We start from the raw sequence: 13,411 nt of genomic DNA, 5'->3' as shown, positions 1-13,411 counted from the left end.
AAAAAAAAATGTGTACCATCTTTGAAATGCAATAATGTATTATTCCAGCCCAGGCACAATGAGATTTTGGCCACTAGATGGCAGCAGTGTTTGTGCAACGTTAGACTGATCCAATGACCATTGCATTTCTGTTCAAAATGTTCTATCATGACTGCCCAAATGTGCCTAATTAGTTTATTAATAACTTTTCATGTTCAAAACAGTGCACTCTCCTCAAACAATAGCATGGTATTATTTCACTGTAATAGCTACTGTAAATTGGACAATGCAGTTAGATTAACAATCATTTAAGCTTTCTGCCAATATCAGATATGTATATGTACTGGGAAATGTTCTTGTTACATACGACCTCATGCTAATCGCATTAGCTTACGTTAGCTCAACTGTCCCGCAGGGGATCCACCGAACCTGAAGAAGTTTTAATGTCAAAGTAGAATTATGTTTTTAGTCATGTTGACAAATTAATTAAAAATAAAGGTTGAAATGTCTTGAGTCAATAAGTATTCAACCCCTTTGTTATGGCAAGCCGATATAAGTTCAGGATTACAAATGGGTTTAACAAGTCACACAATAAGATGTATGGACTCTGTGAGCAATAATAGTGTTTAACATGATATTTGAATGACTACCTCCTCTCTGTATCCCACACATACAATTATCTGTAAGATAAGAATCAACCACAAAGACCAGGGAGGTTTTCCAATGCCTCACAAAGAACGACACCTATTGTTACAGTTTTGAAGGGCATAGTTACAGTTTTGACTTAAATTGGCTTGAAAGCCTATGGCAAGACTTGAAAATGGCTGACTAGCAATGATTAACCACCTTGACAAAGCTTTTTTTTAAGAATACAATTCAGGTGGCTTAGAAACTCACCCGGAACAGACTCAAAGCTGTAATCGCTGCCAATGGTAACTCTTAACATGTATTGACTCAGCGGTGTGAAAACGTATGTACAGTTGAAGTTGGAAGTTTACATACACTTAGGTTGGAGTCATTAAAACTCATTTTTCAACCACTCCACAAATTTCTTGTCAACAAACAATAGTTTTGGCAAGTGGGTTAGGATATCTACTTTGTGCATGACACAAGTAATTTTTCCAATAATTGTTTACAGACAGATTATTTTACTTATAATTCACTGTATCACAATTCCATTGGGTCAGAAGATTACATACACTAAGTTGACTGTGCATTTATAAAGCTTGGAAAACTCAATTGGAGGTGTGCCTGTGGATGTATTTCGAGGCGTACCTTCAAACTCAGTGCCTCTTTGCTTGACATCATGGGAAAATCCATAGAAATCAGCCAAGACCACAGAAAAACAATTGTAGACCTCCACAAGTCTAGTTCATCCTTGGGAGCAATTTCCAAACACTTGAAGGTACCACGTTCATCTGTGCAAACAATAGTACGCAAGTATAACCACCATGGGACCACGCAGCCATCATACTGCTCAGGAAGGAGACACGTTCTGTCTCCTAGAGATGAACGTACTTTGGTGTGAAAAGTGCAAATCAATCCCAGAACACAGCAAAGGACCTTGTGAAGATGCTAGAGGAAACAGGTATAAAAGTATCTATATCCACAGTAAATCGAGTCCTATATCGACATAACCTGAAAGGCCGCTCAGCAAGGAAGAAGTCACTACGGTTTGCAACTGCACATGGGGACAAAGATCGTACTTTTTGGAGGCCTACAAACCTGACTCAGTTACAACAGCTCTGTCAGGAGGAATGGGCCAGAATTCACCCAACTTATTGAGGGAAGCTTGTGGAAGGCTACCCGAAACGTTTGACCCAAATTAAACAATTTAAAAGCAATGCTACCAAATACTAATTTAATTTATGTAAACTTCTAACCTCCTGGGAATGTGTTGAAAGAAATCAAATCTGAAATAATTAATTCTCTCTACTATCATTCTGACAGTTCACATTCTTAAAATAAAGGGGTGATCCTAACTGACCTAAGACAGGGAATATTTACTAGGGTTAAATGTCAGGAATTGTGAAAAACTGAGTTGAAATGTATTTGGCTAAGGTGTATATAAACTTCCGACCTCGACTGTATTTAGTTTTCTATAAAATAGCAAACATTTCTAAAAACATGTTTTCACTGTCATTGTGGGATTGTGTGTAAATGGGTGTAATTAATCAATTTTGAATTCAGGCTGTAACACAACAAAATGTGGAATAATTCAAGGGGTAAGAATACTTGTATGAATACTTTCTGCCGGCACTGTATACGTGTGTATCAATAATAGGGCTGTTACGGTGACCCTATTACTGCCAAACCGATGGTGACAAGTCATGAAGGCAGTCAAATTCCACTTGACCGTTTAGTCACGGTAATTAGGCTTCTCCGTGCTCTGATGCTGCTGATGGTCATTAGTAGCCCACCAAACATGCTAACTGCCTGGTACTCAGCACTCTATTTTCCCTCTGATCACTCTGAGCTCAATGCAAATGTAATCAAACATCTAATTAAGCACTTCATGAGAGCCCATGCGCTCATGTTGCGCAACATTTCTGTAGGCTATGCAATTGTGTGAGAACAAGAGTGGTGGCCTCCATTTAAAAAGAGGAGAATCCCATCACCTTCCTATAGGCTAGGGCTACTATATTTATTTGTCAACTTTCCTAATATTAAATATATTGCTTCTCTTTACAACAGGAGTATTGGCTGGTATGAAAAGTAACCACAGGAAAAGCGTCCTTTGTTCGCTATTTAAGTGCATAGATGACATTCTATTTATTTATTTCTATTTTTTTATATTTTTTTCCGCTGCCCCTGTTTAGAGACGGGTGCATGATAATGGTCCATTCTAAATCAAAACAAATTTCACACTATTATTTAGTATATTATCTAGTATATGTAAAGACCAGATTCGGGAGAGGGGGAGGAGGATCTGAGTTCACAGTATCGAAGGCAGCCGATAGGTCTAGAAGGATGAGAGCAGAGGAGAGAGAGTTAGCTTTAGCGGTGAGCGTCCGTGATACAGAGAAGAGCAGTCTCAGTTGAATGACTAGTCTTGAAACCTGAATTCTGAGAGAGATAGCGGGAGAGCTGACCAAGGACGGCACGTTCAAGATCAAGAATAGTCTGATGGGTGACAATATTAGCCTATCACATGTGAATTATATATTATCACTTGTGGATGATGCCCAGCGTAAGGCAAGAAACACAGGTTTTCTTTTTTGTGAGAAAGACTTGATGGAGAGCCATGTGAGTGGGAGGTGCTTCGGAGCACACAGCACTCAGGGAGAAGATAATTAGAATTATTATATTCAACCCAAGGGCACAACAGCCACTGGCCGCAAAAGGCACAGATTTTTTTAGGGGGCATTATGGCCACACAAAGGGGATGCCGCCAAAATATTTGAGGCATTATCAAGTGCTTGTCAAATCTTGAATAAGACACTGATGAAGTGTGTACAGCCTGTGCAAAAAAAGCAGAGTTCATGCCTTTTTAATGCAATTTTTTTCAAATCATCAGTAGATGATCATGCAGCCTTACAATGTTACGTTACAACCTTATTCTAAAGTGGTTTAAATAAAAATTCCTCAACGATCTACACACAATACCCTATATTGACAAATTTATAAAACAGATAACAGAAACACTTTATTTGCATAAGTATTCAGACCCTTTCTTATGAGATTTGAAATTGAGTTCAGGTGCATCCTGTTTCCATTGATCATCCTTGAGATGTTTCTACAACTTGATTGGAGTCCACCTGTAGTAAATTCAGTTGATTGGACATGATTTGGAAAGGCACACAACTGTCTATATAAGTTCCCAAAGTTGACAGTGCATGTCACAGCAAACACCAGGCCATGAGGTCGAAGGAATTGTCCGTAGAGCTCCGAGACAACATTATGTCGAGGCACAGATCTGGGGAAGGGTACTAAAAAAAGTCTACTGGGAAAGGGTACCTTCTGCAGCATTGAAGGTCCCCAAGAAGGTCCCCTTGGAACCACCAATACTCTTCCTAGAGTTGGCTGCCCAGCCAAACTGAGCAATCAGGGGAGAAGGGCCTTGGTCAGGGAGGTGACCAAGAACCTCATGGTCTCTCTGACAGAGCTCCAGAGTTCCTCTGTGGAGATGGGAGAACCTTCCAGAAGGTCACCATCTCTGCAGCACTCCACCAATCAGGCTTTTATGGTAGAGTGGCCAGACGGAAGCCACTCCTCAGTAAAAGGCCCATGACGGCATGCTTGGAGTCACCTAAAGACTCACAGACTATGAGAAACAAGATTCTCTGTTCTGATGAAACCAAGATTGAACTCTTTGGCCTGAATGCCAAGCGTCACATCTGGAGGAAACCTGGCACCATCCCTACGGTGAAGCATGGTGGTGGCAGCATCATGCTGTGGAGATGTTTTTCCGCGGCAGGGACTGGGAGACTGTTCAGGATCGAGGCAAAGATGAACTGAGCAAAGTACAGAGATCCTTGACTAAAACCTGCTCCTGAGCTCTCAGGCCTTCAGACTGGGGTGAAGGTTCACTTTCCAATAGGACAACGACCCTAAGCACACAGCCAACTCGGGTACGCTAAGTAACCTTTTACAGAGTGGCATTACTGCTATTATTGCTACTGCAACATGTTATCAGCACCTTTACACAGGTGAGGAGGAAAGCACTATTCTAACCCCATGTGTGAACTTGCAATTTCACATGTGAAAGTGACATTTACACGTGTCCACTGGGCCCAGACGTCAATTCAGAGTCTATTCCACAATGGTTCATCATCATTTCATTGAAATTACATCGGGGGGGGGGGGTTTATTCTACCAGTGTGTACACAGTGGGTGGACTTTTCTTACATGTGAAACTGCAAATATGATTTACACATGTTAATGTTTCCAAATGTGAACGTGCAATTCCACACGTGAAAATCTCACTTTTCTTACGTTTAAAAAAAATATATATATTATTATTGAATTATTATGTAAGGGAGGAGAGGAATAACCTACTGTTTTTTGGCAAACTCTAAAGTCCTCTGATAATATTAGTCCTGTGCTTTTTGACATCCCTGTCTTTTCTGATGCATTAGAGTTTGACAGGTGTTGCTTGAGAAACAAGAACTGATTTGATAATTTGTTGATGAAAACAAAGCATATATTTCATATGAATAGCCTACAAGTATCACTTTTCACAGTGAATCCTTTTTGTTTAGGTCTATATGCTTTGTGCTAATGAATATAAGTTGAACATTGCCAAAGTTTGTTTAAATGTGCAATAAAAAAAATGTATGTTGCCTGGCCTAGCTGTCGATGTAGGAATTAGATAGAAAAGCATTGACCCACTGAGCTACATTTTTTGGAAATGGGAAGTTCACGTTCTCACCTATTAACTCATCTCAAGTGCAAGTCTGTTGTTCAGCAGCTCAGCAGGATGGGGGGGCATTTTCTTTAGGAGGGACGTCTACTGTAGATCGCTAAAATAATGATCACGATCACACTTCCTCAATATTATATTATGTGGACACCTACACATTGGGCAACCAAGCGCGAGTAGCCTTTAATCGTCTAAAAATTATGTTGAAATATCTTCAAACCTAGAATAGAACCGTCCAGGCTTCCTTTATAAGACTGAATTGAATGGAGAGAAAAAAGAATGAAGAATTACAGGGAGGCGTTTGGAATAACGAATCCTGTGCAAATTGTCCTCTGGCATAACACATCCTGGGGTAATAATTACATAACCGATATCTCTAGTAATAAGAAAATGGCAGTCTGCGTTCCATCATCAAGCTTTTCTGTGACATAGACAAGAGCACCTCAAGGACAGAACTACATCAACTTAAATGGAAAGAATAAATGCAATAAAAGCTAGTTTGATGTCTAACAACAATAGAATGCCAATAAAATGAAAGGCCAAGTTTATACTTCAGGTGTTGGCGGGACTACCTTGGTTGAAATGAAAGCTGTTTCAGTGCAGAACACCTTTTCTGACAGCCACTAATGTGTTATTCATGTGGTAGAATTCCAAGTCACCCTGCTATAATTGTAATATTTTCATTGATCATTGATTCATTGATTTTCATTGTTTTGCTGCAGGTCAAAGCGCCCAGTTCTGCAAAGTGCCATCCCAAGAATCGACTCTCCCATGCAACAGATCCCTCACCAGAAGGTAAGCATGACAGCACCTTCAGAGACGTCACACACTCGGCCAGAAACACTGTTCGGTCTCACTCTACTAAAATATTCAGCACAACGAATGCTCAGTTTTCATACTTCCCTAGTTGTAGAATTTCATTCGCGTGCACTTATAAAGAAAAGATACACACACACACACACACACACACACACACACACACACACACACACACACACACACACACACACACACACACACACACACACACACACACACACACACACACACTTTTCAGTCACACTCATATGGGATCGAGTGGTTTGAAGACTCTCAGTGAAACCAGTACCTCCTCTCAGGCCAGAGGCATCAGGGGAGAGAGCTCCAGAAAGCTCCATGCAAAGCTCCTCCATTAGGGGTTTAAGGAGCAACAGAGGCAGCACATCCAGCTCTGGGGTCTGTGAGAACAGCCCTGGACCTTGCTGGTCTGATCTTCTCAGAATTGTACTCTCTCTTTGGGGAGCCATGTGCATGGTGCCTATGTGAAGTCTCTCACTGCCCTCTACTGGTGATATTGGTGATAACGCAGCACCCACCCCTGCCTTCCAAGTATAACTTCATACAACTCTATTTTTGAATTTGATAGAGTACCTTTGGCTTTGTTCTCTCTGACCACCCCTCTATCTGTCTTCCCCCTTATCCACCTCACCCACATCTCTCCCCTCCTGAAGGGTCAAACAACCCAAATAAATGGCGGCCACTCGGCCTGCAATACCTCCTCCGTGTCACCAGAGGCGTCTGGCGAGACAAACTCCTACTCAGGGTCGCCCACCAAGAGGCAAACGCCAAGCCCCGGGGGCAAGACGACCCCCACAGAGAAGGCGCAGTATAACACCCCTATTGGGCTGTACTCAGCTGAGACCCTGCGAGAGATGGCTCAGCTCCAGGAGAGCCACAGAGGAAAGGCCTCTGCAGCAGGCCTCTCAGTGGGGTATGTAACCAACTGGAACAGGCCAGGGAGCCCGGTAGTAGCAGCAGCAGCCTGGGGTGGCTAGGCCTGTTCAACCCCATAGTGGTGCGGAGGGGGTGGGGTACAAGCTCTGGGTAGAAGTTGCCTGTAGGCTCAGGTGTAGGAGGGGGGGGGGTCAGTTAACCCCCCCCCCACACACACACACACACACACACAAAACTAATCATAGATCAGTGTCTATGTCTAACCTCAGTCTACTCTAAGGGGTTCCAGCCTAATCCACCCAGTCCCTGCTGCTCTGCCCTCGTGGGACAGAAGGATAGAAAGAGTCTCAGAACATTCAGATTTAGCTGTGTATTCTCATCCTGAGCTGGCCTCCAGACAGCTTGTTGACCCCAGTTGGTCCTAGTGATTCAGGTTTCCCCAGCAGGGAATGTCCAGGAGAGGCACAGCACGGTCCTTGTAAAGCCCCCTAGCTCAAGCCTGTGGCCCTCCTCCAGGTGATACAAAAGAGCCCACAGGAGATTAGGTGTCCCCTCTGCCGAAATACACGCCGCGACGTCCCAGACGAGCCTTACAGTACTGGTGTATCTGAAGAGATCAACCAAACCATTGCTTTAAACGTGGCCAGGGTGGCTGAAGTGACTCTGCACAGTGAGGTTGGGGATCGTTTTTTTAAGTACGCGTCTGATGTTTCAATGAAATGCTAATAGCGTCACTTGGATATGAGAAAGTCCGAGGGGAATCGCTAAGTGCAGTGCTGTATCAGCCTTTGTGGTGAACACGGTGCACTAGCGTTCCTCTAGTGCTAATCTTAACAAGACTTCTCGATAAGATTACTCTGTCACCGTGCCGAATGTTCAGGGCAAGCACCTGTTCTTGTCATCTCTTTAACAGGCCTTGTAATGGCTGGGTTCAGGTTTCTCTCTCTTCTGCTGTGCTAAACATACACTACCCCAATATATATCTGTCTCATCTGGCCCACTCGCTTCATCTCTCACTCTCCCCCTTTCTCTCTCTCTCTTTATCTCGCTTTCTGTCCTCGTCTAAAACACACGGAGTACGGAAATATCGCACTCTCTCTCTCCCACTTTATCTCTTTATCACGTCGTACCATTGCTCTGACATAAGCAGAGTCTGTTTTATGTGTGTGTGTGTGTTATATTTAAGGAGCCTGCAATGCCATGGCTTTATATCAGTGGCGGACAAGCCTCAGTAATCATAGTCGAGGATGAACGTCAACAAAGGCTGATGACTTTCACTGTTGCATTGTGTGATTCCCAGTGAACTCGGGTCAGTCTTCACCCACCTCTTATCTATCCCTCCATTTTCCCCTGTCCTATTCGCTCATCTCTGGCACGCGTTGCCGCTTGCATTTCACGCCACACGAGCACAGCCTTGTGTAGGTGTATTGTGGAGTGTAATTGTGTCGTTGACCCACTGTCTCTTTCTCTCTTCTCCACTGCCACTGCCTCAGGTTATTTTCAACACTCCTGCCAAGTTAGTACTTCCTGGTTGTGGCGTTGTAGCGTGTGTCCCAAACGATTGTGCGGTTTAGCTGTGTGGTGTGGTGTGATGTTGTTGTTCTTGTGTCAGTCTCTTTGGTGTGAAGTGGATGTGCATTGTCTTGGCTTGTCGTGTAGTGATTCTGCCTTTCGGGATGGATGCATGCGCAGTTCTAGCGTCGGTGTTCGTAATGACCTTTTTCGGTGCTTGCAATGTAACGGTCGTCAACGTCCGCCCGAGAACGTCTCATAAATCCTAACCTCGGTCTCGTGAAGAGAAGAGAAGAGGGGAAAAAATGTTGCCTTCGAACTCTCACAGACAAGATCCCTGTTCATTAATAGTGTTTTTGGGATATATTTTTTTTATTCGAGAATAAAGGTAATTTTCTGACTTAATGCTAAATTCCCCCATAAGCCATCAACCATGTACATATGACATTTAGGTAGAGAGTGTGGAAGTGTGAAGCTTCCCATTTGAAAGATGGCTAATACTATGTAGAGGATTTGCAGATCAGTTATGAATTTCTGCACGATGCAATGGTTCAATAAATGAGCCTTTACATTTTTGTAACTCGACAGTGCATGCTTATATTAACATCTCCATTTGCTCTTTTATCTTGATCAGTTTACTTGTGGGCCAGTTGTATAACACCATCCTGTAGGCTGATGCTGCCACATACCTGGGAGGGTTGACCTGTGTGTCTTGAGGGGAAACCGGTGTGTGTGTGTGTGCGCAGATATGTGAGCTGTGCTGTGCCTGCTCTACTGAGAGATTTACTGTAGAGAGCATGTTTGCTGTGTGACATACAGCGCCTCGATGGCAACTGATCTGCCTTTCTCTCCAAAGCCCCACACTCTTGTAGTAGTCACGTAGCAGATCTCTTGTGCATTAGCCAACTCTTTTGTTTGTGCCACCCATTGTTGTGCCGTGCATGATCATGTTCCACACGGCAGTACACACGGCAGTACACACGACAGTACACACGGCAGTACACACGGCAGTACACACGACAGTATACACGACAGTACACACGGCAGTACACACGGCAGAGGAGTTGGCTGAAGCACAAACTGATCTGCTAGCAGGCTATGACACTGTTGAACTTTCCATCTCACACAACTTCTCCTTCCACTGCCACCCTCCTCCTTTCCCCTCTTCCCCCCCCCCGTCTCTTCCCTCCTTCTCCTCTTCACCCTCCCCGTCACAACCCTGCCGCCTTCCTCCGGGACCCTCCACCGCTCTCCACAACAGCAACGAGTACATCCCCAACTTCAACCCCAATGCGCTGAAGGACACTGCTCTGTCCACCCACAAGCCCATCGAGGTGAAGGGTCCTGGGGGCAAGGCCACCATCATCCATGCCCAGTACAACACCCCCATTAGCATGTACTCCCAGGACGCCATTATGGACGCCATCGCCGGACAGTCCCAGTCCAAGGGCCACGAGGGCGGGTAAGACCCTCCTTCCTCTGCACTCCCTCTCTCACTCCCTTTCCTTGTCTCTCCCCCACCCAATCTTTGTAGCATTCCTACCCAGCCTGCATGACTTTAATACACTCTTAGAAAAAAAGGTACTATCTCAAACTTTAAAGGGTTCTTTGGCGGTCCCCGATAGGAAGAACCATTTGAATAACCCTTATTGGTTCCAGGTTAAAAACAGCGTTTTTTTCTAAGAGGTTATTACCCCTCCTTTCCTCTCCTCTGCTGGCTGTTGAACTAGTCTGGCACTGCAGCATAGTGTAGCCGTGCTGTGCTGGAGAAACTAAAACCGCAGACCGACTTCATCAGGATGCCTTATCCGGGTCTAATGATCTAGGATGGTTACCATCCTTTTAACATTTTTACATTTAAGTCATTTAGCAGACGCTCTTATCCAGAGCGGTTGTACAGTTCTGAATGTCCTAAGTGCCTTCTGTGTGTGTCGGGAAGGAGCATACATGCAACACAGATGGTTTGTAACAGGTAGCAGTGAGATCTGTGTGTTCAAAGGTGCTGTTGGTTGTGTGTTGGTGCAGTGCTCAGGTTTTGACTGTTAGTTTTGTGGTTGTCTGACTACTGAATTGTCTGGTGCTGGAAGGGGTTTGGTTTTGTGCGCCAAGGCACAGATGCAGTGTATTTCTAAAGGCGTATTCCTTGTTACAAAGGCAGGTCACCTGTTGCGCTATTCAAGTGTATTTGTTGGATTCTTTCCATTCGTTCTCTGAACGTCTTCATGCCGTGCTCACATTCAAGCATAAAACCACCAGGTTAGTCACCAAGCCTTCCCTGATCCATTTACATATCCTCACCCATGATTACCTTTCAAATACTCGGAGATCTCAGTACACACATCATATTCAGCTAGTTACCGATGCAAAATGGATCATTTCATGAAAGGGACCGTAAACTCTTGATTTGTATCAGTGTATGTAAATGTGTAGACGCACATGCTTCCAGGCAAATTGTTTTGTTCGTATGTGGAGAACAGTGTCCTTTTTCTGGGTTCTCACTCTGACATCCCCTATGGGATTCATATCTAATCCTCCCTCATGCTGCTCCCCCCCCCCCCCGACCCTGCCCTGCCCCAACCCATCCCCGCTGTACAGAGAGGAAGTCCCAGCCGGCTCCCCCTTGGCGTAAGTAGACCGCTCTGTGACAACCTACGGAGCCCAGCCTGTGTGCTGTCTTCATATCTCTCCGCCGCCGCCTCCTCCATGTCCGTTTCCCTCACCACTGTTTGCTTGTTCACCTCGCTCGTCCCAAACCTTCTCTCTGCTAACCCAATACGTCCTCACACTGAATGGAGGGTCTGGTTTTTCTACCCATGGCAATTTTCGACATACACCACCAATTGGCGTAGTTTGTGGGTTGATGGAAGGACGTCTAGAATTGCCGGATATTGCCTCTGTACCCTTAATCCAATGATGACGTCATAGTTTGATGGAAGTTGATTGCAGAGCAGCTGTTTGTAGAGAACATCACTATGTGGTGTGTGGCTCTATATGTAGAGAACATCACTATATGGTGTGTGGCTCTATATGTAGAGAACATCACTATATGGTGTGTGGCTCTATATGTAGAGAACATCACTGTATGGTGTGTGGCTCTATATGTAGAGAACATCACTATATGGTGTGTGGCTCTATATGTAGAGAACATCACTATATGGTGTGTGGCTCTATATGTAGAGAACATCACTATATGGTGTGTGGCTCTATATGTAGAGAACATCACTATATGGTGTGTGGCTCTATATGTAGAGAACATCACTATATGGTGTGTGGCTCTATATGTAGAGAACATCACTATATGGTGTGTGGCTCTATATCAATGACTATCTGATTACTAACAAACAATTTTTCATTCAGTTGGAAAATTGTGCTGAAATTGTGCTGTTTTGAAATGTATCGAAAACATCCATCGATTCAGACGTTTTCATGCCATACATTATTAGAGTTTTTAGAAAAGCACAGAGTGAGGTGCAAACCGATATTGCCTAAAGATCAACCACAGAATCATAATTGTGTTATTTGGCAGTTTCGGCATCACCATCAATCATTCCCCGCTCCGCTCATTCCTCCATTCTCCATAATGTCCTGCTCATGGTGTTGCAAACCGCTTCTTAGAGGGTGTCCACTCCGGCGCTGGCTACACGGGGATTCTTTATGTTTCAAGGCTCTCTGTCACATAGGTTTTATTGTCTGCTGGGATGTTATCAAAAGTCCATTTTCTCTTGAATTGCAAAACAACAAAAAAATGCATGATTTATATGGATATAAAAAAGGAAATGAACGGAGGAGGGACACATTGAAGTGCCGGCCTCAGCTAGGTGGCCAGAACTATCAGTGCTCAGGGAATGCGCAGCTGACCAGCAAATAGGTATGCCATGTACCAGGAGCTATACTGGTTTAATAACGACACTAAACGGAATGTTCTGAGCTCTTTCCTCCTCCAGCTGAAGGTACACCATTTTTTAAAATCATTGTTTGAAATTAAAGTTCTATAATATGCTGTTGAGGAAAGATACCACAGGGTCCAAGCTAGCTAGTAGCTATGCAGCCATAATGCTTCACATGCAAGCTTCTGAAAATAGGAAACTATTAGACATCTCTTTAGCATTCCATCACTGGTTTGTGTGAGCGTACGCTGGCGGAAGCTCCTTTTTAATGTCCAGTTTTTAAGCCCCTCTCATGCAGCTCCCCTTCTGCAAGACCAATTTTAGTTTTTACATCACACTATGAAATAGTTATATCGCCTAAATGCCAATTCCCCTAAATGCTCCTTAGTCATCCAAGCAGGCCACACAAGTTAGTTATAGTATATGTATAACCTCAGACATGCCCCAATAAGAAATCATCACCACCGGGCTGCAGTTTCTGAACACCGTGATCAGAAACCCGAATAACAGGCCCCAATCCCTATACGCCCTGATGGCCATGGTGGGTAGGAATTAGTGCCAGTGTGACGAGCCAGCCCTCTCTCTGTGGTTCCAGTTCACTCCCTGTAAAAGACGCTCAGGTAGACAGTGCCTCCCCAGTGTATCAGGCTGTCATCAAGACTGCAGACAGGGACGTGGAGTTGAATGACTGGGCCCGCAGCTCCTCCCAGGTGCAGTCCAAGTCCTTCCGCCTCCTCGCCCACATCACGGGAACGGAGTTCAGTAAGTAGCGCTGTTCTGTTTCATTTAGTTTTAGTCGACCCTTCTTACCCTGCCAAAACACTTACTGATGGTTCCTCTTCTGTCGCTCTCTCTCTCTCTGTCTGTCTCTGTCTCTGTCTCTCTGTTTCTCTCTCTCTCTCTGTCTCTCTCTCTCTCTGTCTCTCTCTCTCTGTCTCTCTGTCTCTCTCTCTCTCTG

The 13,411-nt window shown here is 44.3% G+C and overlaps 1 protein-coding gene across 1 annotated transcript in view; it reads left to right on the top strand.

Moving 5' to 3' along the window:
* Positions 1 to 6,064: 6,064 nt before the first annotated feature.
* Positions 6,065 to 13,411, top strand: part of LOC124038202 (LIM domain-binding protein 3-like) — a 28,965-nt gene continuing 21,618 nt past the window's right edge. Inside the window, exons 1-5 of the mRNA XM_046353756.1 lie at positions 6,065 to 6,136; positions 6,832 to 7,091; positions 9,828 to 10,028; positions 11,162 to 11,191; positions 13,049 to 13,215. Of these exons, the coding sequence (XP_046209712.1) occupies positions 6,113 to 6,136; positions 6,832 to 7,091; positions 9,828 to 10,028; positions 11,162 to 11,191; positions 13,049 to 13,215 (682 nt within the window). The 5' untranslated portion in view covers positions 6,065 to 6,112. The remainder of the gene's footprint in view (positions 6,137 to 6,831; positions 7,092 to 9,827; positions 10,029 to 11,161; positions 11,192 to 13,048; positions 13,216 to 13,411) is intronic.

The sequence above is a fragment of the Oncorhynchus gorbuscha genome, linkage group LG06 (genome assembly GCF_021184085.1).
Source record: "Oncorhynchus gorbuscha isolate QuinsamMale2020 ecotype Even-year linkage group LG06, OgorEven_v1.0, whole genome shotgun sequence".
In the NCBI taxonomy this organism is placed as follows: domain Eukaryota; kingdom Metazoa; phylum Chordata; class Actinopteri; order Salmoniformes; family Salmonidae; genus Oncorhynchus; species Oncorhynchus gorbuscha.
Note: the sequence above shows the minus strand (reverse complement) of the source record. Positions and strands in the feature narration are given on the sequence as shown.